The 25777-nt window shown below is 39.2% G+C and overlaps 1 protein-coding gene across 1 annotated transcript in view; it reads left to right on the forward strand.

Annotated features, from left to right (window-relative positions):
* LOC137013216 (zinc finger and BTB domain-containing protein 7C) overlaps positions 1-20095 on the forward strand; it is a 45274-nt gene extending 25179 nt beyond the window's left edge. The window contains exons 2-3 of the mRNA XM_067376869.1: positions 6289-7621; positions 19333-20095. Coding sequence (XP_067232970.1) covers positions 6303-7621; positions 19333-19915 — 1902 coding nt within the window. The 5' untranslated portion in view covers positions 6289-6302 and the 3' untranslated portion in view covers positions 19916-20095. The remainder of the gene's footprint in view (positions 1-6288; positions 7622-19332) is intronic.
* Positions 20096-25777: the final 5682 nt, after the last annotated feature.

The raw sequence follows: 25777 nt of genomic DNA on the forward strand, positions 1-25777 counted from the left end.
ACGAAATGCAGCTGATGAGCATGATTTTATTTAGAGTAATTATATTATTTTAAATTGTGCAGAGGCTTCAAGAGAGATGCTTCAAAGAAAGAGTTTAAAATCCCCAGAAAATTTATAGAATAAAACAAATGTTTGAAATATTTAAAAAAAAATATTTAAAAAACATGTTCAACTTATAAGTGTTGCTGTGTTCTATGGTTATATTATTTGGTTATATATTTTTTAAAGTATTTCAAACATTTGTTTTGTTCAGTAAATTTTCACAAATACATCTGAATAACCGAATGACTAAATTAGCTCTCAAACTTTAAAACAATTAAATATGTTTTCTTAGGTTACACTATTCTGCACTCCTAATATTAACAGTCAAACAAACTAAATTTACTGAAACGATAATGAGACGAAATTTGTTGTCAGCAGCATGTGACCATTACAATAAAACATTAGTCCGTCTCTGTGGAAAATGACGTCATCTTTCCTTATCATTACAGCATTACATTATCATAACATCACAAGCAAACCACAAAGGCAACGTCTACAGAATAATTCGACTACACTCCAACGGAGTACAAGTTATCACATCATTTCACAATAAAAAGTGCAAATGCAGATGTTGGACGAACTGAGCTGCGGTCCAGTCGCAGATATCAATCTAAAGCATGCTCTTTACTAGCAGCGCCACATCAACAGTTTAGACAGGATTTCAGATAGCATCTATCGCTGAGGTGTGTGTGGGGGTCAGTTTTTGCCAACACTGTGGGAACCAACAAGGACAACGGCTTAATAAACATACAAAGGTAAAAATGCAAAAGGTTGCATGAGAGTTAGGTTTAAGGGAACGGAAAACATAAAACATAAAAAGTTGCAGATAAACTTTCCTGAGACGTTTTCTAATAAAACTACATCTGTACACTCTAAAAAAATAAATAAATGCTGGGTTAAAAACAACCCAAGTTGGGTTAAATATGGACAAACCCAGCGACTGGGTTGTTAAATGTTTGCCCAACCTGCTGGGTAGTTTTATTTAACCCAACTATTAATTAAAAATTACTGTATTGCTTGCTTAAAATTAACCTAAAATATGTTGGAAATTAAAAATCAGACACATAATTAATAGAGGCAATAATAATAATCAAAAGGTGAACATTTATTACACTATAAAAACGCCCCAAGCTGGGTTGAAAATGGACAAAACTAGCGATTGGGTTGTTTTAACCCTGCTTGGTAGTTTTATTTAACTCAACTATTGTTTAAAAATTGTATTGCTTGCTTAAAATGTACCTAAAATATGTTGGAAATTAACATTTATTAATAAGTTTAATGACTAATAATTAAACAATAAACATTTATTTCAATTGCTTATTAATAAATGTTCACCTTTTAATTATTATTATTGCCTCTAGTAATTATGTGTCTGATTTTTAATTTCCAACCTATTTGGGGTTAATTTTAATCCAGCCATACAGTAATTTTTAATCAATAGTTGGGTTAAATAAAACTGCCCAGCAGGATTAAAACAACCCAATCACTGGGTTTGTCCATTTTCAACCCAATTTGGGTTGTTTTAACCCAGTGTACCAATTTTTAAACAATAGTTGCGTTAAATAAAACTACCCAGCACGTTAGGTAAACATTTAACCCAACCGCTGGGTTAAAACAACCCAATCGCTGGATTTGTCCATATTTTACCCAACTTGGGTTGTTTTTAACCCAGCATTTTTTAGTGTAAGCAACTTAACGTATTAATAAATGTTAATTTCTAATACTTTGGGTATTTTACAAGCAAAATAGTAATTGTTAAACAATAGCTGAGTTAAATTAAACTGCCCAGCAGGTTGGTCAAACATTTAACCCAACCGCTGGGTTAAAACAACCCAGTCACTGGGTTTGTCATTTTTCAACCCAATTTTGTTGTTTTAACCCAGCATTTTAACCCAGTGTACCAATTTTTAAACAATAGTTGGGTCAAATAAAATTGCTCAGCATGTTGGGCAAACACTTAACCCAACCGCTGGGTTAAAACAACCCAATCACTGGGTTTGTCATTTTTCAACCCAATTTGCTTATTTTAACCCAGTGTACCAATTTTTAAACAATAGTTGGGTTAAATAAAATTGCTTAGCATGTTGGGCAAACATTTAACCCAACCGTTGGGTTTGCCCATTTTTAACCCAACTTTGGTTGTTTTAACCCAGCATTTTAACCCAGTGTACCAATTTTTAAACAATAGTTGGGTTAAATAAAATTGCTCAGCATGTTGGGCAAACATTTAACCCAACTGCTGGGTTTATCCATTTTTAACCCAACTTTGGTTGTTTTTAACCCACCATTTTTAGAGACTATTATTAGTAATTAGCTTTTTACGCAACTAGCAGAAGTCTGTGGTATGTCTGCGCGTAGGTAGTCATACATGTTCACTGCTGACACACACGAAGGAGTGTGTGTCGACAGTGTTAGGCATGTGCGGAGGGGCCAGTCAGCCCTCAAACACACACACTATAATTATGGGAGTGAGTGAGGAGGTGTGGAGGGCCGGACTGAGGAAAGAGGAGAATAGAAACGCATATGCTCCAGGGTGGGTGGGAGACCTCGCTGTGTCTCTCTTCCTTCTTTTTTCACTCCCTCCCTACTGTTGTTTTTAGCTCTGAACGCCTATTTAACTTGGCTGGATTTTCCAGGGTGGGGCACTTTTTTTTTTTTTTTAAGTTTTGCCCAACCTGTAAGGGAACTTCTGGGGACACGACATCTCATCCTTCCCGCTTCCTTTTTTCTTTCTACAAATAAAAAGTGTTTGTGTTATTTATACACAAGTGCTTAAAATGTTATTTTTACACAATTAGCAAAGAACATGCAAATCAATTATGAATTATTCAAGGAATATTACTTATATGACATTCTTTAAGATCTATAACAACAGATGTCAACACAAATTATTCATGTTAGTATTTCCAATTTCATGCTGGTTCATACAGGCCAGAGTTGCATCTATATGCATGTTTATTTACCTGAAAGGTCATATTGTTTAGAACTCGAGGCTCTTAATTTAAAAGATACATTCCGTGTTACTTGACTATATGATCAAACGGTAATTATAGCATCTGTCTCCTAGCAACAGCAGAAGGGACATTAAAATCCTGATTGGTAAGTGCTGAGCTCAATATTACAGAGAATAAAGACAGATAATGTACAAGGGAGAAAAAAAGTCCCGAAAACACCAGTAGCCCATTTTATTTGGCTCAGAGGCCGTTTTTGGACCATTGAACGCCAGTCGACAGCTTTCGGTGGTGGCGGGACGTATGAAAGCATCCGTCCACATGCCTGCAGTGACCGCGGGGACGAGACACACTGAGATTAAACTCTATTCATAGCCATGAATGAAGGACAATGCTGCCAAATTGCCTCTTAAAAAGTCACTTTAAACATTTCAGGGAATCCGCAGGTACAATTCGGGATCCATTCATGATCCGCCGTCCGAAAAATACAGCTTTGCAAATACTTTATTATTGTTGGACACTGTAGAGTGAAAGTGCACTTCTAGACTTGACTAAAGTATATGTAGAAGAAAAAGAAAAAACGACTTTACGTTGCATGCCTGTTAATTAATTAAAAGAAATTGCAATTAAACAACAATGCCATTATCTCTCCTCTCATGCAACGCAAGAAAAACCGGAGGCGGTGGGTTACGTTTACTCATGCCCTGACACTTTTTTTCCCGTGGAAAGCAGAAACTAGAGCCTGACCCCTTTTGCCTTCCTGTGTTGTGTTGTGTTCTTTTCTTTCCGAACTTGATGAAGATAAGTGTCAGCTTTTCTCACAATGCAAAAGATCTGATTTAATTTGCTATCTTTCAAGGCCTACAAGCAAAATGGCCACTGCTATCGATATATGTTGTGAAAAGCAGAAGCCAGTGGAGTTGCTGTTTGATCGCAATCAGAGAGAACCAGAAACAGAGATTTGCTCCTTGCACGCTCTACGGGAGCTAATTAATTATCTGATTATGTGATGCATACTCTTTAACCACAAAGTGCAAGCACACACAAGTTACACACTCGTGCACAAAACAAGCACTTTTAGCTCATTTTATATCAATAATATTGGTCAAATATACTTTTCCCATATTCAATATTCATGGGTATATTCATTTTATACCATTAACATGGAAGGAAATGCATTCCACATATGTGAAAATTAATGTTTGTTTTAAGTTAAGTACCTTTTAATTTTTCCCAAATTCGGTGTTTTCCATTTAACTTTTTCTGGATTCTGTGAGTTTTATGATTTAACACAAATCTATCATCAAAAATGGTGTCTAATCAAAGGAATTAATCAATCTTTTAAAATGTAATCAAATAAAAATATAATTAATTTACAACAAAACATTGATTATTGGAGTACGTTTTGCAAGAAAATGCTACTTCTTTCTTTCTACTTCAAAATTTCTTTGTAATTACTTGTGAAATTTACAAGCAATTTCAGTGAAAATGATTTCAAACTAAGTAAATCCTACACTATTTTCTTAGTATACATTCAGTGTAATATATTTGTCAATTTCTTTAAGCTAAACAGAACTGTTATTTTGGTTGGTTTGTATTGAAGAGCTACATGCAGTTATTTTAGTAGGCTAAATATCGAGATTTACTCAAACGTTCATTATTGACATTATTGATTTATTTTTTTCTGATAAATATCAATATTGATTTAGCACCTTGTTTTAATGCATGACAGGATAACAAGCTCACTGTAAAAAAGAAAGTACCTGGTTGCCTTAAAATTGAGTTCATTGAAATTAAATGATTAGTTCACTTTCAAATGAAAATTAGCCCAAGCTTTACTCGCCCTCAAGCCATCCTAAGTGTATATGACTTTCTTCTTTCTGATGAACACAATCTGAGATATTTTAATAAATATCCTGACACATCCGAGCTTTATAATAGCAGTGAAGAGGGATCAACAAGTATGAGCTGAAGAAAGTGTCTCCATCCACATCCATCCATCATAAACATACTCTACACGGCTCTGGAGGGATAATAAAGGCCTTCTGAAGCGAAGGGATGCATTTGTGTAAAAAAATATCCATATTTAACAAGTTATGAAGTAAAATATCTAGCTTCCACCACAACGCCTTTCGTATTTAATGTACAAAAAAAGTATAAAACTCTTGCAGATGTGGATGGAGACACTTTCTCCAGCTCATACTAATTGATCCCGCTTCACTGCTATTATAAAGCTCGGATGCGTCAGGATATTTATTAGTATATCTCCAGGTGTGTTCATCAGAAAGAATAAAGTCATATACACTTAGGATGGCTTGAGGGTGAGTAAAGCTTGGGCTAATTTTCATTTGAAAGTGAACTAATTGTTTAATACAATGAAGGGTGAACAGAAACATAAATATTATGTTATCTGAACCACATTAAAGGGATAGTTCACCCAAAAATGAAAATTTGATGTTTATCTGCTTACCCCCAGTGCATCCAAGATGTAGGTGACTTTGTTTCTTCAGTCGAACGCAAATTATGATTTTTAACTGCAACCGCTGCCGTCTGTCAGTCAAATAATAGCAGTAGATGGGAACTTCAACTATAACAGTAAATAAAACTTGCTTAGACAAATCAAAATTAAACCCTGCGGTTCGTGACGACACATTGATGTCCTAAGACACGAAACGATCGGTTTGTGCGAGAAACCGAACATTATTTATATAATTTTTACCTCTAATACACCACTATGTCCAACTTCATTCAGCTTCCTGTTAGTGAGGTCAAAAAACGCGTTCTGTTGACGGAAGTGATGTCTCGACCATATACTTCAATGAGCGCCAGACATCACTTCCGTTGTCAGAGCGCGATCCGACCTCACTAGCCGGAAATTGAACGAAGTTGGACATAGTGGTGTATTAGAGGTAAAAAATATATAAATAATGTTTGGTTTCTCGCACAAACCGATCGTTTCGTGTCTTAGGACATCAATGTGTCGTCACGAGCCGCAGGGTTTAATTTGGATTTGTCTATGAAAGTTTTTTCGACTCTTATTGTTCAAGTTCCCAATCACTGCTATTATTTGACTGACAGACGGCAGCGGTTGCAGTTAAAAATCATAATTTGCGTTCGACTGAAGAAAAAAAGTCATCTACATCTTGGATGCACTGGGGGTAAGCAGATAAACATCACATTTTCATTTTTGGGTGAACTATCCCTTTAAATTGATTTGACAAAAGCTAAAAAATCATGAAAGTAATTTTTACCATGCTGCAGTTTCTGACCAGTTTCACTTTCTACCTCTACACAGATTCCCCGGAGAAGATGGCGCGCACAGACGAGGACCTGATCGGAATCCCCTTCCCGAACCACAGCAACGACGTCCTGTGCAGTCTTAACGAGCAGCGGCGGGACGGGCTGCTTTGCGACGTCATCCTAGTCGTCAGGGACCAGGAGTACCGCACCCATCGCTCCGTCCTGGCCGCCTGCAGCCAGTACTTCAAAAAACTCTTCACGGTGGCCACCGGCTCCAGTCGGGACTCCAACACGCACGCCATCTACGAGCTGGACTTTGTGGCGCCGGAATCGCTGACGGCCATTCTGGAGTTTGCGTACACGTCGACGCTGACGGTGACCGCATCCAACGTCAAGGAGATCCTGAGTGCCGCGAGGCTCCTGGAAATTCCCTGCATCATAAACGTGTGCCTGGAAATCATGGACACGGGAGGAGGGGGAGAAGGAGGAGGACCTGCAGAAGGAGACGAGTTTGAGGGGGATGACGAGGAAGACGAGGACGAAGAGGAAGAGGAGGAAATGGAGGAGGAGGTCGACTCCAAAGATGGAGAATTTGAGGACAACAACAGTGAGAAGTCCGCGCAAGGCGATGGGGCTGAAAACCAAGAGCGACAAAAAGTTTGGGAAGACAGGCGAGCGGAGAGTCCACCCTGCAGCTCGCAACAAGAGGCGCCGAACCCGGACAGGGATGGCCAAGAATCCCAAAGACGCTCATTGGACACTCCGGAAGCCTCTCATGCTGAGAAACCCAGAGGGCCGGAGGGATTGGAGGGCCGGGCACTGAAGGACTTCTCCATAGAGTCCTTACTTCAAGAGGGATTGTATCCGAAAGTGCCAGGCCTGGAAAGAGGAGCCGGATTCTCGCCCCTTCTCCCAGGCTTCTATCCTCCAATGTGGGCTGCAGAATTCCCAGGCTACCCTCAGATTCTGGAGCCCCGACACCCTTTCCCCGCTGCGTCGCTGGAAAACAGCCCTCTGGACCTTGCGGTCAAGAAAGAAGTCATCAAAGAAGAGTTAAAGGATGAACCCACGAACCCTGTCCTTCACAGAGATTTCCTCAAAGACTTCATGAGTCCGGGTTTGGGTATGACCTCTGACCCCGCTCTCGGCCCGATCAAAGAGGGAGCCGACTTGCGGTCGTACCTGAGCTTTCTTTCCGCCTCCCATCTCGGGACACTGTTTCCTCCGTGGCAGCTGGAGGAGGAGAGGAAGATGAAGCCCAAAGCGTCACAGCAGTGCCCGATCTGCAACAAGGTGATTCAAGGAGCGGGAAAGCTGCCCCGGCACATGCGGACACACACAGGAGAGAAGCCCTACATGTGCACCATCTGCGAGGTCCGCTTCACCAGGTGAGTCGGGTTAAGGTGACACTGCAAACTTGAGCCTTCAAATCCAGGTAAAAACAGTAAATGAAAGAAGATAAAGGAAGTGATGCTATTCAAGTATACTTTCCGGTAGAAGTATAGACACACTTTTTTGTCACTTTCAAACTTTTGCCACTTATTTATAGTGAAATTTTATGGGTGGGTTATGGTGGTTGAATTTTGTATTTTTCTATACACTTCTAATTATTGCCATAATTACTGATGTAATATGATTATTTTTATTACTTATAATTTTTTATTGCATTATTTATAATTGTATTTTTTTTTTATTAAATTACTATTTTAAAAATAGTTATAGTGATAGTTGATGGGAATAATGGTAGCCTTTGTTTTCCATTTTTATTTTATTATTTTTTATAATTTATTATTCAATTACAATTAAAAAAAAAACTTGAAAGTTTTATTTATAATGGTAATTGATGAAAATTATGGTGGGTAAATTTTGCATTTTTCTATACACTTCTAATTATTGAAATGATTACTTAACATGTAATTTGCTTATTTATTTTATTGATAATTTTATTTTTTATTTTATTGTTTATAATTTTATTTTATTTAATTTATTATTAAATTACTATTTAAAAAAAATACTTTTGACACTTATTAATAGTGATAATTGATGGGAATAATGGTCGCCATTTATTTACCATTTTTATTTTATTATTTTTTCAAATTTATTGTATTTAAATTATTATTCAATTAGAATTAAAACAAAAACTTGCCAGTTTTATTTATAATGGTAATTGATGGGGATTATGGTGGGTATATTATAGTATACTTCTAATCATTACAATTATTTCTTGACTAGTAATTTAATTATTTTTATTATTTATATATTTTTTTATAATTTAGTATTTAATTACATTTTATTTAATTTATTATTAAATTACTATTTTAAAAATACTTTTGATGGGAATGATGGTGGCAACTGTTTTTTTTACCATTTTTATTTAATTTCCTTTTATAATTTCATTTTATTTAAATTATAATTTTTTTTATTTATTATTAAATTACTATTTTAAAAATACTTTTGATACTTATTAATAGTGATAGTTGAGAAAGATGGTGGCATTTGTTTTTTATCATTTTATTTTATTTATTTTTTTATAATTTATCATTTTATTTTATTTAAATTATAATTTAAATAATTTATTTTTTTTATTTGTATTTTTTTTAATTAAAATTATTATTAAAATACTTTTTGTTGCCACATTTATTTATAGTGATAGTTGATAGGAATGATAGGAAGAAATGGAGACAATGGAATAACAAAGCACCTCAATCCAGATATGAATGCACAACACCACCATTAAAGTGAAGGTTCATCCACAAATTTAACTAAAAACTTGCCATTTAGTCTCCGTCAAGTCGTTCTAAACCGCTCCATGCGATGAAATTTCAAAACCACATCAGCGTGAAAAAAAGTTGGGTGAACTATACCTTTAACATTTCAGGACTGTTTTTAACATCATTTAGTCAGATATAGTGCAAGAATAACACTTTTAAAGTGAACATTCACTAAAAATACATTGAAGGCAGCAAAGAATGTTTTACAATGACAGATTTACGAGAAATAATTCTGACTTCTTGACATGTAACTTTTCCCCTCAAACAAATTACATTGACTGTCTAAAGAATATATAGCCTCTTTGAAGCTGAAAAGCTAAACTTCAGTATTACAACAATGAAACGGCACATGAAAACTAGAGCAGCATCACAAGGACAAACCTGCTGTGAAACACTTTATGCATCACTGTGGTCGAAGCCCGCACGAGGTTTCCACACTGTAATAAAAGCCAAAGCGTGGTGTTGTTAATATAAGACCTACATTTCACTTTTGGGCTCAATCGCTCTATAGAGGAATGAAATTTCTCTGAGTGAGATCTAGAGTGAGAAATAGATCAAACGAAGGCTTTTTAGCTTCTGGATAACTCATCTGGATACCACATAACAGGAACACTAAATCCTGAGTGTTTCGGTTTTCGTGTTTTTTAAGGTTCTTCTGCTGCTGCTACTGTTGAGCAACTTGCAGCTGTATGCTTTTCAAGTATGAAGGCGTACACCTGTTTGTGTGTTTTTCTGCATGCATATACAGTCGAAGACGCATGAGTAAGCGTGTTTGCAGTGTAAGACAGTGTAACCGCTTCGCTCACATTTGCGACTAAAAAAAAAAGTCGCAAAAAAAAAGTCCCCACGGGCCCTTAAAAATTTCAGATCTATGAAATTTAAGGTTATAAGTTAACACATATTAAAAATGTCATCCAAGATGTTTACGTCTTTCTTTCAGTCAGTCGAAAAGAAATGAAGGTTTTTGAGGAAAACATTCCAGGATTTTTCTCCATATAGTGGACTTCACTGGGGTTCAACGGGTTGAAGGTCCAAATGTCAGTTTCAGTGCAGCTTCAAAGAGCTCTACATGATCCCAGACGAGGAATAAGAGTCTGATCTAGAGAAACCATCGGCCAATTTCTGAAAAAATAAACATTTATATACTTTTAACCACAAATGATCGTCTTTGTCTACACGAAACTGCAATTTGGACACATTGGTAACTGCTGAACTCCACTATATGGAGAAAAATCCTGAAAAGTTTTCATCAAGAACCATAATTTCTGAAGAAAGAAAGACATGAACATCTTGGATGACTTGGGGGTGAGTAAATTATCAGGAAATTTTCATTCAGAAGTGAACTAATCCTTTCATGCATTCTTTTTCATCCAGACTTAAATTTGGGTAAATTTCACAAAAAAAAGCAACATTTTGGCGGGGAAGCGTTGTCTCATAAAAGATGGAAAATTCCGTCAATGGCGGGGAAGCGTTGTCTCATAAAACATGGAAAATCCCATCAATGGCGGGGAAGCGTTGTCTCATAAAAGATGGAAAATTCCGTCAATGGCAGGGAAGCGTCGTCTCATAAAAGATGGAAAATTCCGTCAATGGCGGGGAAGCGTCGTCTCATAAAAGATGGAAAATTCCGTCAATGGCGGGGAAGCGTCGTCTCATAAAAGATGGAAAATTCCATCAATGGTGGGGAAGCGTCGTCTCATAAAAGATGGAAGGGAAGCGTCGTCTCATAAAAGATGAAAAATTCCGTCAATGGCGGGGAAGCGTCGTCTCATAAAAGATGGAAAATTCCGTCAATGGCGGGGAAGCGTTGTCTCATAAAAGATGGAAAATTCCATCAATGGCGGGGAAGCGTTGTCTCGTAAAAGATGGAAAATTCCGTCAATGGCGGGGAAGCGATTTCTCATAAAAGATGGAAAATTCCATCAATGGCGGGGAAGCATTGTCTCATAAAAGATGGAAAATTCCGTCAATGGCGGGGAAGCGTCGTCTCGTAAAAGATGGAAAATTCCATCAATGGCGGGGAAGCGTCGTCTCGTAAAAGATGGAAAATTCCGTCAATGGCGGGGAAGCGTCATCTCGTAAAAGATGGAAAATTCCGTCAAAGGCGGGGAAGCGTCGTCTCATAAAAGATGGAAAATTCCATCAATGGCGGGGAAGCGTCGTCTCGTAAAAGATGGAAAATTCCGTCAATGGCGGGGAAGCGTTGTCTCGTAAAAGATGGAAAATTCCGTCAATGGCGGGGAAGCGTCGTCTCATAAAAGATGGAAAATTCCGTCAATGGCGGGGAAGCGTCGTCTCGTAAAAGATGGAAAATTCCGTCAATGGCGGGGAAGCGTTGTCTCATAAAAGATGGAAAATTCCATCAATGGCGGGGAAGCGTTGTCTCATAAAAGATGGAAAATTCCGTCAATGGCGGGGAAGCGTCGTCTCATAAAAGATGGAAAATTCCGTCAATGGCGGGGAAGCGTCGTCTCATAAAAGATGGAAAATTCCGTCAATGGCGGGGAAGCGTCGTCTCATAAAAGATGGAAAATTCCGTCAATGGCGGGGAAGCGATGTCTCATAAAAGATGGAAAATTCCATCAATGGCGGGGAAGCGTCGTCTCATAAAAGATGGAAAATTCCGTCAATGGCGGGGAAGCGTTGTCTCGTAAAAGATGGAAAATTCCGTCAATGGCGGGGAAGCGTCGTCTCGTAAAAGATGGAAAATTCCATCAATGGCTGGGAAGCGTCGTCTCATAAAAGATGGAAAATTCCGTCAATGGCGGGGAAGCGTCGTCTCATAAAAGATGGAAAATTCCGTCAATGGCTGGGAAGCGTCGTCTCATAAAAGATGGAAAATTCCGTCAATGGCGGGGAAGCGTCATCTCGTAAAAGATGAAAAATTCCGTCAATGGCTGGGAAGCGTCGTCTCATAAAAGATGGAAAATTCCGTCAATGGCGGGGAAGCGTCGTCTCATAAAAGATGGAAAATTCCGTCAATGGCGGGGAAGCGTCGTCTCATAAAAGATGGAAAATTCCGTCAATGGCGGGGAAGCGATGTCTCATAAAAGATGGAAAATTCCATCAATGGCGGGGAAGCGTCGTCTCGTAAAAGATGGAAAATTCCGTCAATGGCTGGGAAGCAATGTCTCGTAAAAGATGAAAAATTCCGTCAATGGCGGGGAAGCGTTGTCTTATAAATGAGGCAAAATTCCTACAATGACTGAAACGTAGTCTCGTAAAAGATTGAAAAATTCTGTCAATGGCGGGGAAGCGTTGTCTCATAAAAGAAGAAAAATTCCGTCAATGGCTGGGAAGCGATGTCTCGTAAAAGATGGAAAATTCCGTCAATGGCGGGGAAGCGATGTCTCGTAAAAGATGAAAAATTCCGTCAATGGCGGGGAAGCGTTGTCTTATAAATGAGGGAAAATTCCTACAATGACTGAAACGTAGTCTCGTAAAAGATTGAAAAATTCCGTCAATGGCGGGGAAGCGTCGTCTCATAAAAGAAGAAAAATTCCGTCAATGGCGGGGAAGCGTTGTCTCATAAAAGAAGAAAAATTCCGTCAATGGCGGGGAAGCGATGTCTCATAAAAGATGGAAAATTCCGTCAATGGCGGGGAAGCGTCGTCTCGTAAAAGATGGAAAATTCCATCAATGGCGGGGAAGCGTCGTCTCGTAAAAGATTGAAAAATTCCGTCAATGGCGGGGAAGCGTTGTCTCATAAAAGAAGAAAAATTCCGTCAATGGCTGGGAAGCGATGTCTCGTAAAAGATGGAAAATTCCGTCAATGGCGGGGAAGCGATGTCTCGTAAAAGATGAAAAATTCCGTCAATGGCGGGGAAGCGTTGTCTTATAAATGAGGGAAAATTCCTACAATGACTGAAACGTAGTCTCGTAAAAGATTGAAAAATTCCGTCAATGGCGGGGAAGCGTTGTCTCATAAAAGAAGAAAAATTCCGTCAATGGCGGGGAAGCGATGTCTCATAAAAGATGGAAAATTCCGTCAATGGCGGGGAAGCGTCGTCTCGTAAAAGATGGAAAATTCCGTCAATGGCGGGGAAGCGATGTCTCGTAAAAGATGGAAAATTCCATCAATGGCGGGGAAGCGTTGTCTCATAAAAGATGGAAAATTCCGTCAATGGCGGGGAAGCGTCGTCTCGTAAAAGATGGAAAATTCCGTCAATGGCGGGGAAGCGATTTCTCATAAAAGATGGAAAATTCCATCAATGGCGGGGAAGCATTGTCTCATAAAAGATGGAAAATTCCATCAATGGCGGGGAAGCGTCGTCTCGTAAAAGATGGAAAATTCCATCAATGGCGGGGAAGCGTCGTCTCGTAAAAGATGGAAAATTCCGTCAATGGCGGGGAAGCGTCATCTCGTAAAAGATGGAAAATTCCGTCAAAGGCGGGGAAGCGTCGTCTCATAAAAGATGGAAAATTCCATCAATGGCGGGGAAGCGTCATCTCGTAAAAGATGGAAAATTCCGTCAATGGCGGGGAAGCGATGTCTCATAAAAGATGGAAAATTCCATCAATGGCGGGGAAGCGTTGTCTCATAAAAGATGGAAAATTCCGTCAATGGCGGGGAAGTGTCGTCTCGTAAAAGATGGAAAATTCCGTCAATGGCGGGGAAGCGTCGTCTCATAAAAGATGGAAAATTCCGTCAATGGCGGGGAAGCGTTGTCTCGTAAAAGATGGAAAATTCCGTCAATGGCGGGGAAGCGTCGTCTCGTAAAAGATGGAAAATTCCATCAATGGCTGGGAAGCGTCGTCTCGTAAAAGATGGAAAATTCCGTCAATGGCGGGGAAGCGTCATCTCGTAAAAGATGGAAAATTCCATCAATGGCTGGGAAGCGTCGTCTCGTAAAAGATGGAAAATTCCGTCAATGGCGGGGAAGCGTCATCTCGTAAAAGATGAAAAATTCCGTCAATGGCGGGGAAGCGATGTCTCGTAAAAGATGGAAAATTCCGTCAATGGCGGGGAAGCGTCGTCTCGTAAAAGATGGAAAATTCCGTCAATGGCGGGGAAGCGTCGTCTCGTAAAAGATGGAAAATTCCGTCAATGGCGGGGAAGCGATGTCTCGTAAAAGATGGAAAATTCCGTCAATGGCGGGGAAGCGTCGTCTCGTAAAAGATGAAAAATTCCGTCAATGGCTGGGAAGCGATGTCTCGTAAAAGATGGAAAATTCCGTCAATGGCGGGGAAGCGATGTCTCGTAAAAGATGAAAAATTCCGTCAATGGCGGAGAAGCGATGTCTCGTAAAAGATCAAAAATTCCGTCAATGGCGGGGAAGCGATGTCTCGTAAAAGATGGAAAATTCCGTCAATGGCGGGGAAGCGATGTCTCGTAAAAGATGAAAAATTCCGTCAATGGCGGGGAAGCGTTGTCTCGTAAAAGATGAAAAATTCCGTCAATGGCGGAGAAGCGATGTCTCGTAAAAGATGAAAAATTCCGTCAATGGCAGAGAAGCGATGTCTCGTAAAAGATGAAAAATTCCGTCAATGGCGGGGAAGCGTTGTCTCATAAAAGATGAAAAATTCCGTCAATGGCTGGGAAGCGATGTCTCGTAAAAGATGAAAAATTCCATCAATGGCTGGGAAGCGATGTCTCGTAAAAGATGGAAAATTCCGTCAATGGCTGGGAAGCAATGTCTCGTAAAAGATGAAAAATTCCGTCAATGGCGGGGAAGCGTTGTCTTATAAATGAGGCAAAATTCCTACAATGACTGAAACGTAGTCTCGTAAAAGATTGAAAAATTCCGTCAATGGCGGGGAAGCGTTGTCTCATAAAAGAAGAAAAATTCCGTCAATGGCTGGGAAGCGATGTCTCGTAAAAGATGGAAAATTCCGTCAATGGCGGGGAAGCGATGTCTCGTAAAAGATGAAAAATTCCGTCAATGGCGGGGAAGCGTTGTCTTATAAATGAGGGAAAATTCCTACAATGACTGAAACGTAGTCTCGTAAAAGATTGAAAAATTCCGTCAATGGCGGGGAAGCGTTGTCTCATAAAAGAAGAAAAATTCCGTCAATGGCTGGGAAGCGATGTCTCGTAAAAGATGGAAAATTCCGTCAATGGCGGGGAAGCGATGTCTCGTAAAAGATGGAAAATTCCGTCAATGGCGGGGAAGCGATGTCTCGTAAAAGATTGAAAAATTCCGTCAATGGCGGGGCAGCGTCGTCTCATAAAAGAAGAAAAATTCTGTCAATGGCGGGGAAGCGATGTCTCATAAAAGATGGAAAATTCCGTCAATGTCGTGGAAGCGTCGTCTCGTAAAAGATGGAAAATTCCATCAATGGCGGGGAAGCGTCGTCTCGTAAAAGATTGAAAAATTCCGTCAATGGCGGGGAAGCGTTGTCTCATAAAAGAAGAAAAATTCCGTCAATGGCGGGGAAGCGATGTCTCGTAAAAGATGGAAAATTCCGTCAATGGCGGGGAAGCGATGTCTCGTAAAAGATGGAAAATTCCGTCAATGGCGGGGAAGCGTTGTTTTATAAATGATGGAAAATTCCTACAATGACTGAAACGTAGTCTCGTAAAAGATGGAAAATTCCATCAATGGCGGGGAAGCGTCGTCTCGTAAAAGATGGAAAATTCCGTCAATGGCGGGGAAGCGTCATCTCGTAAAAGATGGAAAATTCCGTCAAAGGCGGGGAAGCGTCGTCTCATAAAAGATGGAAAATTCCATCAATGGCGGGGAAGCGTCGTCTCGTAAAAGATGGAAAATTCCGTCAATGGCGGGGAAGCGATGTCTCATAAAAGATGGAAAAATTCCATCAATGGCGGGGAAGCGTTGTCTCATAAAAGATGGAAAATTCCGTCAATGGCGGGGAAGCGTCGTCTCGTAAAAGATGGAAAATTCCGTCAATGGCGGGGAAGCGTCGTCTCATAAAAGATGGAAAATTCCGTCAATGGCGGGGAAGCGTTGTCTCGTAAAAGATGGAAAATTCCGTCAATGGCGGGGAAGCGTCGTCTCGTAAAAGATGGAAAATTCCATCAATGGCTGGGAAGCGTCGTCTCGTAAAAGATGGAAAATTCCGTCAATGGCGGGGAAGCGTCATCTCGTAAAAGATGAAAAATTCCGTCAATGGCGGGGAAGCGATGTCTCGTAAAAGATGGAACATTACGTCAATGGCGGGGAAGCGTCGTCTCGTAAAAGATGGAAAATTCCGTCAATGGCGGGGAAGCGTCGTCTCGTAAAAGATGGAAAATTCCGTCAATGGCGGGGAAGCGTTGTCTCGTAAAAGATGGAAAATTCCGTCAATGGCGGGGAAGCGTCGTCTCGTAAAAGATGGAAAATTCCGTCAATGGCTGGGAAGCGATGTCTCGTAAAAGATGGAAAATTCCGTCAATGGCGGGGAAGCGATGTCTCGTAAAAGATGAAAAATTCCGTCAATGGCGGGGAAGCGATGTCTCGTAAAAGATGGAAAATTCCGTCAATGGCGGGGAAGCGATGTCTCGTAAAAGATGAAAAATTCCGTCAATGGCGGGGAAGCGATGTCTCGTAAAAGATGAAAAATTCCGTCAATGGCGGAGAAGCGATGTCTCGTAAAAGATGAAAAATTCCGTCAATGGCAGAGAAGCGATGTCTCGTAAAAGATGAAAAATTCCGTCAATGGCGGAGAAGCGATGTCTCGTAAAAGATGAAAAATTCCGTCAATGGCGGGGAAGCGTTGTCTCATAAAAGATGAAAAATTCCGTCAATGGCTGGGAAGCGATGTCTCGTAAAAGATGAAAAATTCCATCAATGGCTGGGAAGCGATGTCTCGTAAAAGATGGAAAATTCCGTCAATGGCTGGGAAGCAATGTCTCGTAAAAGATGAAAAATTCCGTCAATGGCGGGGAAGCGTTGTCTTATAAATGAGGCAAAATTCCTACAATGACTGAAACGTAGTCTCGTAAAAGATTGAAAAATTCCGTCAATGGCGGGGAAGCGTTGTCTTATAAATGAGGCAAAATTCCTACAATGACTGAAACGTAGTCTCATAAAAGAAGAAAAATTCCGTCAATGGCTGGGAAGCGATGTCTCGTAAAAGATGGAAAATTCCGTCAATGGCGGGGAAGCGATGTCTCGTAAAAGATGAAAAATTCTGTCAATGGCGGGGAAGCGTTGTCTTATAAATGAGGGAAAATTCCTACAATGACTGAAACGTAGTCTCGTAAAAGATTGAAAAATTCCGTCAATGGCGGGGAAGCGTCGTCTCATAAAAGAAGAAAAATTCCGTCAATGGCGGGGAAGCGTTGTCTCATAAAAGAAGAAAAATTCCGTCAATGGCGGGGAAGCGATGTCTCATAAAAGATGGAAAATTCCGTCAATGGCGGGGAAGCGTTGTCTCGTAAAAGATGGAAAATTCCATCAATGGCGGGGAATCGTCGTCTCGTAAAAGATTGAAAAATTCCGTCAATGGCGGGGAAGCGTTGTCTCATAAAAGAAGAAAAATTCCGTCAATGGCTGGGAAGCGATGTCTCGTAAAAGATGGAAAATTCCGTCAATGCCGGGGAAGCGATGTCTCGTAAAAGATGAAAAATTCCGTCAATGGCGGGGAAGCGTTGTCTTATAAATGAGGGAAAATTCCTACAATGACTGAAACGTAGTCTCGTAAAAGATTGAAAAATTCCGTCAATGGCGGGGAAGCGATGTCTCATAAAAGATGGAAAATTCCGTCAATGGCGGGGAAGCGTCGTCTCGTAAAAGATGGAAAATTCCGTCAATGGCGGGGAAGCGATGTCTCGTAAAAGATGGAAAATTCCATCAATGGCGGGGAAGCGTCGTCACGTAAAAGATGGAAAATTCCATCAATGGTGGGGAAGCGTCGTCTCATAAAAGATGGAAAATTCCGTCAATGGCGGGGAAGCGTCGTCTCATAAAAGATGGAAAATTCCATCAATGGCGGGGAAGCGTCGTCTCATAAAAGATGGAAAATTCCATCAATGGTGGGGAAGCGTCGTCTCGTAAAAGATGAAAAATTCCGTCAATGGCGGGGAAGCGTCGTCTCGTAAAAGATGGAAAATTCCGTCAATGGCGGGGAAGCGATGTCTCGTAAAAGATGGAAAATTCCATCAATGGCGGGGAAGCGTTGTCTCATAAAAGATGGAAAATTCCGTCAATGGCGGGGAAGCGTCGTCTCGTAAAAGATGGAAAATTCCATCAATGGCGGGGAAGCGTTGTCTCATAAAAGATGGAAAATTCCGTCAATGGCGGGGAAGCGTCGTCTCGTAAAAGATGGAAAATTCCATCAATGGCGGGGAAGCGTCGTCTCGTAAAAGATGGAAAATTCCGTCAATGGCGGGGAAGCGTCGTCTCGTAAAAGATGGAAAATTCCGTCAATGGCGGGGAAGCGATGTCTCGTAAAAGATGGAAAATTCCGTCAATGGCGGGGAAGCGATGTCTCATAAAAGATGGAAAATTCCGTCAATGGCGGGGAAGCGTCGTCTCGTAAAAGATGGAAAATTTCGTCAATGGCTGGGAAGCGTCGTCTCGTAAAAGATGGAAAATTTCGTCAATGGCTGGGAAGCGTCGTCTCGTAAAAGATGGAAAATTTCGTCAATGGCTGGGAAGCGTCGTCTCGTAAAAGATGGAAAATTCCGTCAATGGCTGGGAAGCGTCGTCTCGTAAAAGATGGAAAATTCCGTCAATGGCGGGGAAGCGTCGTCTCATAAAAGATGGAAAATTCCATCAATGGCGGGGAAGCGTCGTCTCATAAAAGATGGAAAATTCCATCAATGGCGGGGAAGCGTCGTCTCGTAAAAGATGGAAAATTCCATCAATGGGGGGGAAGCGTCGTCTCGTAAAAGATGGAAAATTCCATCAATGGTGGGGAAGCGTCGTCTCATAAAAGATGGAAAATTCCATCAATGGGGGGGAAGCGTCGTCTCGTAAAAGATGGAAAATTCCATCAATGGTGGGGAAGCGTTGTCTTATAAATGAGGGAAAATTCCTACAATGACTGAAACGTTGTCTCGTAAAAGATGGAAAATTTCGTCAATGACTGGGAAGCGTTGTCTTGTGGAAAATTCCATCAAACATGGGGAAAGAGAACATTATTTAACACATTATTCAATATATAGATTTTATCTAAACAATATTTAACATTAAATAAATACAGTTTGAAACAAATATTTATATTTTTTTGTATGCTAATAACTTACTATTATATAATAAATCATTTTGTTTGTAAATGTGTCATTGTATCTCTTTTTTAAGGAAAAACACATTATTAGATACATTTTCATTGTACCCCTAGTTTTTCTAATGTGCTCCTAAATTTTTTACATTTTGCATGTGTCTTGCAAGGATTCTTTCAAGTATGCAAAATAACTCAATTACCGTCTTCCTCTTTTTCAGGCAAGACAAACTGAAGATTCACATGCGCAAGCACACCGGCGAGAGGCCCTACATCTGCCTGCACTGCAACTCCAAGTTCGTTCACAACTACGACCTGAAGAACCACCTGCGCATTCACACGGGCGTGAGGCCATACCAGTGTGAGCACTGCTACAAGAGCTTCACGCGCTCCGACCACCTGCACCGACACATCAAGCGGCAGAGCTGCCGCGTCTCGCGCCCGCGACGGGGCCGAAAGCCCTCCGCCTGGCGGTCCACCAACTTCCTCTTCCCGCAGGATCCCAACGCCATGCAAGCGGACAGGACCATGCGGATTCCCACCACCGGCAGCGGCGCCCCCTTACTGGCTCAGCTGGCTGAGAAACAGCAGCCACCGGGAGGGAAAACGACAGAGGACGTGGACGACAGCCGGGAGATGGACAGGAAGCTCATTTCAGAGGATGTGAATAGGAAGCGGGGAGTGTTCGCTTTTGCCGTGGCGACGGAGGACGTTCTGCCCCACCCGCCCTTTTATTCGGCGCCCTCTGACCCCTGGGCCATGAGACTGGAGCGAGCCCCGCCCATTCCGGAGGCCGCAAAGTGACTTTTCCGTTAATTCCTGAGCTCTGATTGGCTCACCTTGAAAGAGCTGCTCGCTTCGGACACCACAAGGAGAAGTCTCGGGCTCAGACTCTGTAATATTAAAAATAAAAGAATTACTTTTTTTTTTGTTTGTTTGTTCGTTTCGTAAGTCAGCTTCCAAATGGGATGACAGGGATTTTAAATACTTTTTAAATGACTAGATTTGGATGTGCATTTGTTAATGCTGTTTTTGATGCTTCAGCGTTTGCTAACAATGTTGATATGCTCATAGACTGTTCAGTGCAATGGAGTATGTGAAAATCGAATGCAAAAAATTTGACAATCAGGTATGCAGAAAGAAAAATACGTCCTGCTGATATAAGCTAGAAGCTTTGATGTTTGCATTGCATTGTCTGATAATGGTTTTCAGTAAAGCTAAATCCTGAACACAGGAAAAATTTAGGGATGCACCGATATGAAAATTTCGGCCGATACCGATAATTCTTTATATTAGAAAGCCGATAACCGATATATTGGCCGATAAATCTAAATCAAATTTTTTTATATATAATTTTTGAGAGCCTGATTACAAAATCAAAAGTTTCACATTAAAAGTCATGTCCCAAACACAATTATGATGTTCTCATTTTAATATTATGTAGTTTATACGACAGATTTGTGCTGCACATGTTGAACTTAACTCTATTTGACTTTTTGAAGTGATTTCAATCATATTTCAAGCAATTCAATAGTGCGCATCTGAAGTGTCTCATCTGAACGGAATAATCCATTATTTTTTGGCTTTAATATATATGTCTTTTTTTCTTATCGGGCCGATAATGATAACATTAAAAATGAACATATCGGTCGATGCCGATATGGTGGCCGATATATCGTGCATCCCAAAATTACAAACCTACACATTGTACATCCACTATGCAAAATACAAAAGCTTTTAGAATTACCACAGAAAACACAAAGACAAATTAATCAGAAAAAAGTCTCAGGAATTGGAAAGAATTTTTAACACGCACAAAAAAAAATAAATGTTTTTACAGCCAAAATATCATGTTACACATAATAAGATGTCAAACCAATCTGCAGTAACTTCTCACAATTACTTTCAGGATTGAAATTATTTATATTGTGCATCTCAGATTGACCCTTGATTGAATCGAACGCTCTTGTCTGCAACTTTTAAAATAATAATTTGTATAGATGGCTTTCAGGTTCTACAGTACAATTGTTCATTATCGCAAGTATTTCTATACTGAACATTGTAAAACATCCAAAGATGTGTTGTTAGAGAACAAACTTGAAATCCATTGTTTTCACCTCTCTTTTTTTCACATATGAAGTGTCTTGACGTGTACAGGAAACTAAAACGGGGGAAAAAAACGTCCACAACTTTCACATCAGAATGGCTAGAGAAATTCAGCATCGTTTAAACTGAAACAAAAAAATATTTTCATGCTATTTATGCATATTTAAATAAGCCTTGGCTATATTTTACTAAGAGGTTTTATAAGACACTAACACATCTGGTTTATCTGAGAGGGGGCGTGTTTTTCCAAGAGATAATGCGTGTCAATGCGTATCTGACATCAAACCCTCAAAACAATACTGAAATAAAAAGCATTTAACAGATAAAAAAGCACACATTTTCCCCTTCAAGACTTTCTTCTAAAACACCCACAAAACAAAATACCAGTCTAACAACCCAAGAGCCACCGTACAAGTACTCCACATGAGAATTGACATGAAAATTTGCTATCTCTGCACTTGACGAGGCATTTAAAATGTTTTTATCTTGGTGTGCAAAATGCAAAGATGTTTCAATGGCCATGTACAGTGAAGGTGCTTAAAGATTTGTATATATATATGAAGCCCTTCTGTGGCTACTGGTGGGAACTTACTTGCACTATTTGTTTGATGATGTTTTGATATTGGTTACAATATATTGCTATTTCTTAAAGATTTAAAAGCATACAAAAAAAATATCACAGAACATGTCTGAGATATGCACTTTACTCCTCTTTAAGGCCGTAATAAGGAGCACTGAAAGGGACATGGTGAAGGAAAAAAAAAATGAAATGTGAGGAAAACACATATTTCAATGCTTATGCGTTTTCCCACCACCGTGTCTCTCTAGGGGCTCCGTACCGCGGCAATTTCAGTAAAAGTCATTTTTATAAATGTGTGTGGTATTTGTATATTAGATTAATCCCTGGTAAACAGAATCAGATTAATTCAAGAACTGGAATACAAATAAAAAAAAGCTTTTTTCAAGAACATTGTGTCTTTTATTGCTCATTTCTTTCTTGGAAATCTGACAAAGGCCAACGCTGAACTACAGAACTGGGTCATTTAGAAAGGCTTTTATCCACAGCGATGAGGTCAAGTGCATTAACCGTCTCTTTAGACTATTTTAACGTTAAGTGCCATACTCGAGGGTGCACCGAAGATTTGTTCTCCCTCCTAAATGTCCAGCTTTCTGGATGATGCACCAGCTCTTTAACGGCTAACTTACCTCAACCTAAAATTACTCTGAAATCATAGCATGTGGTAGTTTGTTATGACACAAGGCGGCGAGGATCCAACAGACAGCCCTCTCTGGCACAATTACCCATCTCTGTGAGTAATCTAAACCCACACGCTCTAACTGCGCTTTAGTATGAGCCAGTTTCCCAAACACATACTAATGCTGTCTTGCATTATGAAGGAATTTAAAGTAGGATCGCTATTTTCCATTTTAATCCATAGCTTTAATCTCTCTGGTTGATGCTCTCCATTACTTTAATGACTGAAATTATGGTAACACTTCAGTACAGGGAATACATATTCAGTATATTCACTATTAACTACAAATTTTGCCTCAATTAACTCCTAATTTAATGCTTATTAATAGTAAGTTTTTGTGGCATTTAAATTTAGGTATTGGGTAGTATTAATGGATGTAGAATAGGGTCATGCAGAATAAGGCATTAATGTGTGCTTTATAAGTACTAATAAACAACCAATATACTAGTAATATGCATGCTATGAAGCAACTAGTTAAAAGTAAGAATTGAAAAGCTAAAATAAAGTGTTACCTAAATTACTTATATGGCATGTTTGCTGCTAGTTTTGGATTAAACTGACCTTTAATTTAAAAAAAATGTTGATTTTCATTTGCAAATTATGTTTAAATGTCTTTTTAGGATTACTATTGTACATTAGATTTAATCTTTAGGCCACTTAGTCTTAATTTGTGACAGTGGCTCAGTGTTTAAGTTGAAAATGGATCATTCACAATTACATGTACATAAAAATCATAACCAATTAATTTTAGAAGTCATCCATGTTCATTTAAATAAAAATATTAATGCATTTTATATACACCTTTATATTGGTGTCCACCTCTTTTACTGCTATCTGGCGCCCTCTAGTGGAAATTAAGATAAAATGCACTTAACAAAAAAAGGAATCAAACACATTTTCAAACACTTATATATCTAAGAGATTTTGTGTGTAATACGTATGCACAATTAAAATGGTTTACATAAGGAAAATATGACAATTTCTCACTTCACAAATACAAAACGGTTTTACTTGTAAACGGCGCTGTTCAGTTTGTTTCAGGTAAACAACTGTATATTAATCAATCAGATGCTAGTTAATTGACCCCTGAATGGTTGTGGCAATTATTTTATTCAGACAGCGTGCTGCACAAGTGTTATTTGATTTTTGAACCGTATTTTTCCATCATCGGTGCAGCATTTTTAAGTCATCTGCTAATTTGGTTCATTAACCTCACCTGTCGTTGGCGAAATTGCACATCCAGAACCGCCACAGGCTTCCATCCACAGCGATTCTCTTGATTTTCTAATACAAATCATTAATTTCTTTCCTATCAGCCTGCCCGCGTTTACCACGTGTTTGCTGTTTCCACAAGTCAAGCGAATCGAATTCCAAATCGAATCGTTATTCTGAACCGGTTCTCCCGGGCGAAATGATTTGTAACTCGTTTGCAACAAGAACTTTGTTTGGGAGTAAAAACTGTGTTGTTGTACAACGCAATATTTGACTTAACTATTTATATATTTATATAACAAAATGTAGGCCAATCTCATGTAGCCAGTCTCAAATAAACCGATTCGGGCTGTGAATCGAATACTTTATTATTAGGCCTATACTGTATACTGCAGTGTACACTGTATAAAAATAGTAAAGGAAACATTAGGCATTTAAACATTTCAAACGGCATTAACTGAGGGATAGGCTATAGCTTAAAGGGATAGTTTACCAGAAAATGTAATTTTAGTCCAAATTTTCTGAAGAGACTAGATCGCTTTATATGACGAACAGATTGAATTTAGGCTTTTATTCCCAGAAAGCTCTCAGATTTCATTAAAAATATCTGGTTTTGGAACATGAGGGTGAGTAGCCTAATTAATGACAGAAATTTCATTTAAACCAGCAATGGCTGCAACTAGACCCAGCTAAGGAGGAACGTTCTCAGAACGTTTTGACAAGGTTTTCTCAAAGTTATACATTCTTCCAGGAACGTTATTAATATGGTCATTCGTAGTTTTCTGGTTTTAATAACGTTCTCAATATACATCGCCAATGGAACGTTTTTTTTTTTTTTTTAAATGTTTTAGTCGGACAGCCATCTAACATGTTTTTAAAAAAAATGTTACTTCAGAACATTCGGAGAACATTTAAAAGTAGCGTTCCCATATGTTTGCAAAATGATCGAATGGAACGTCCATTTTTTAACGTTCCAAAATAACATTTTCATAACTTTTGAGAGAACATTCGCAACATAAACCAGTACCGTCTGGTTTAAGATGTTTTTTTTCCCTCCAAGTCATTTAAGTAAACAGGTAATTTATGCAACAAGTTTCTTGGGAATTGAACCAATTGAAACTCAATCCCATATTTACACATTTTGTGTTTGATTTTACCAAATGCCAAATAAAGAGCACCAAGTTCTAATTGCAGTCTAATTGAAGATGCAAAAAGATTACTTGTGCATCACATTTGAAATGGCTAAGTGACTTGCACTGTGGGCTACAACACAGTGTGCAGTGTTACATATTGCACATTTGGCAAATGTAGTAACTATTCAAGTATTTTGCATATAGGAAAGCTGCATATTGTGCACTGTATACATAACAGCAATACGTCTTGTATGGAAATACATAATTCTAAACAACCTGACTGAACCAAATCATGGATAGAAAAATCAAAACATCTACCTCAATTCTAACTTTGTTAGTGGTGCAAAACCAGACCGTTATGCTGCAAACTGCTATTACACCATTTTATATCAAACATTGATTTGGCATGCTTTTCTCAGCAATATCTACTGTAGCTAGTGAATCACAAGTATTGCATAGTCACAAGAAAGGAGTATAAAAATAAGCTAGATGTTTAGCAATTAGTAGCCATGCATGCAAAATTTACAAAGTCATTTAAGAACTCAATTGATGGCCAATACCAAGTTATAAGGGTTCTGAAACCAAAAAGGTGTTAAATTGTCACAGCAAAAGTCATTAAAACATTAACATTAATGTTATCCAGTAAACAAGAACACTTCCAAAAACTTACAAGTCATTTATTTCTACCAAAAAACACTATAGGAATGAGATTTCAGTAAGCAATGCTGGTTGCTAGCAAATATCCTAATTGACAAACTTAAGCAATATAACTGAAAAGGCAAGTCAAAAACAGTTTAAAAATCAAAGCCAAAAAAGAAAAGAAAAAAAGTGGAAATTTCCAGTCACTATTCAATATTACCCAAAAACGCTGACATTCACTAGACTCTGGTTTTTAAAAGACTCTCTCCTATGCAATGCAACAACAGGATAAGCATAGTAAGCATCTGGAAACATTGAGA

Source organism: Chanodichthys erythropterus, chromosome 22, assembly GCF_024489055.1.
Source record: "Chanodichthys erythropterus isolate Z2021 chromosome 22, ASM2448905v1, whole genome shotgun sequence".
Lineage (NCBI taxonomy): Eukaryota > Metazoa > Chordata > Actinopteri > Cypriniformes > Xenocyprididae > Chanodichthys > Chanodichthys erythropterus.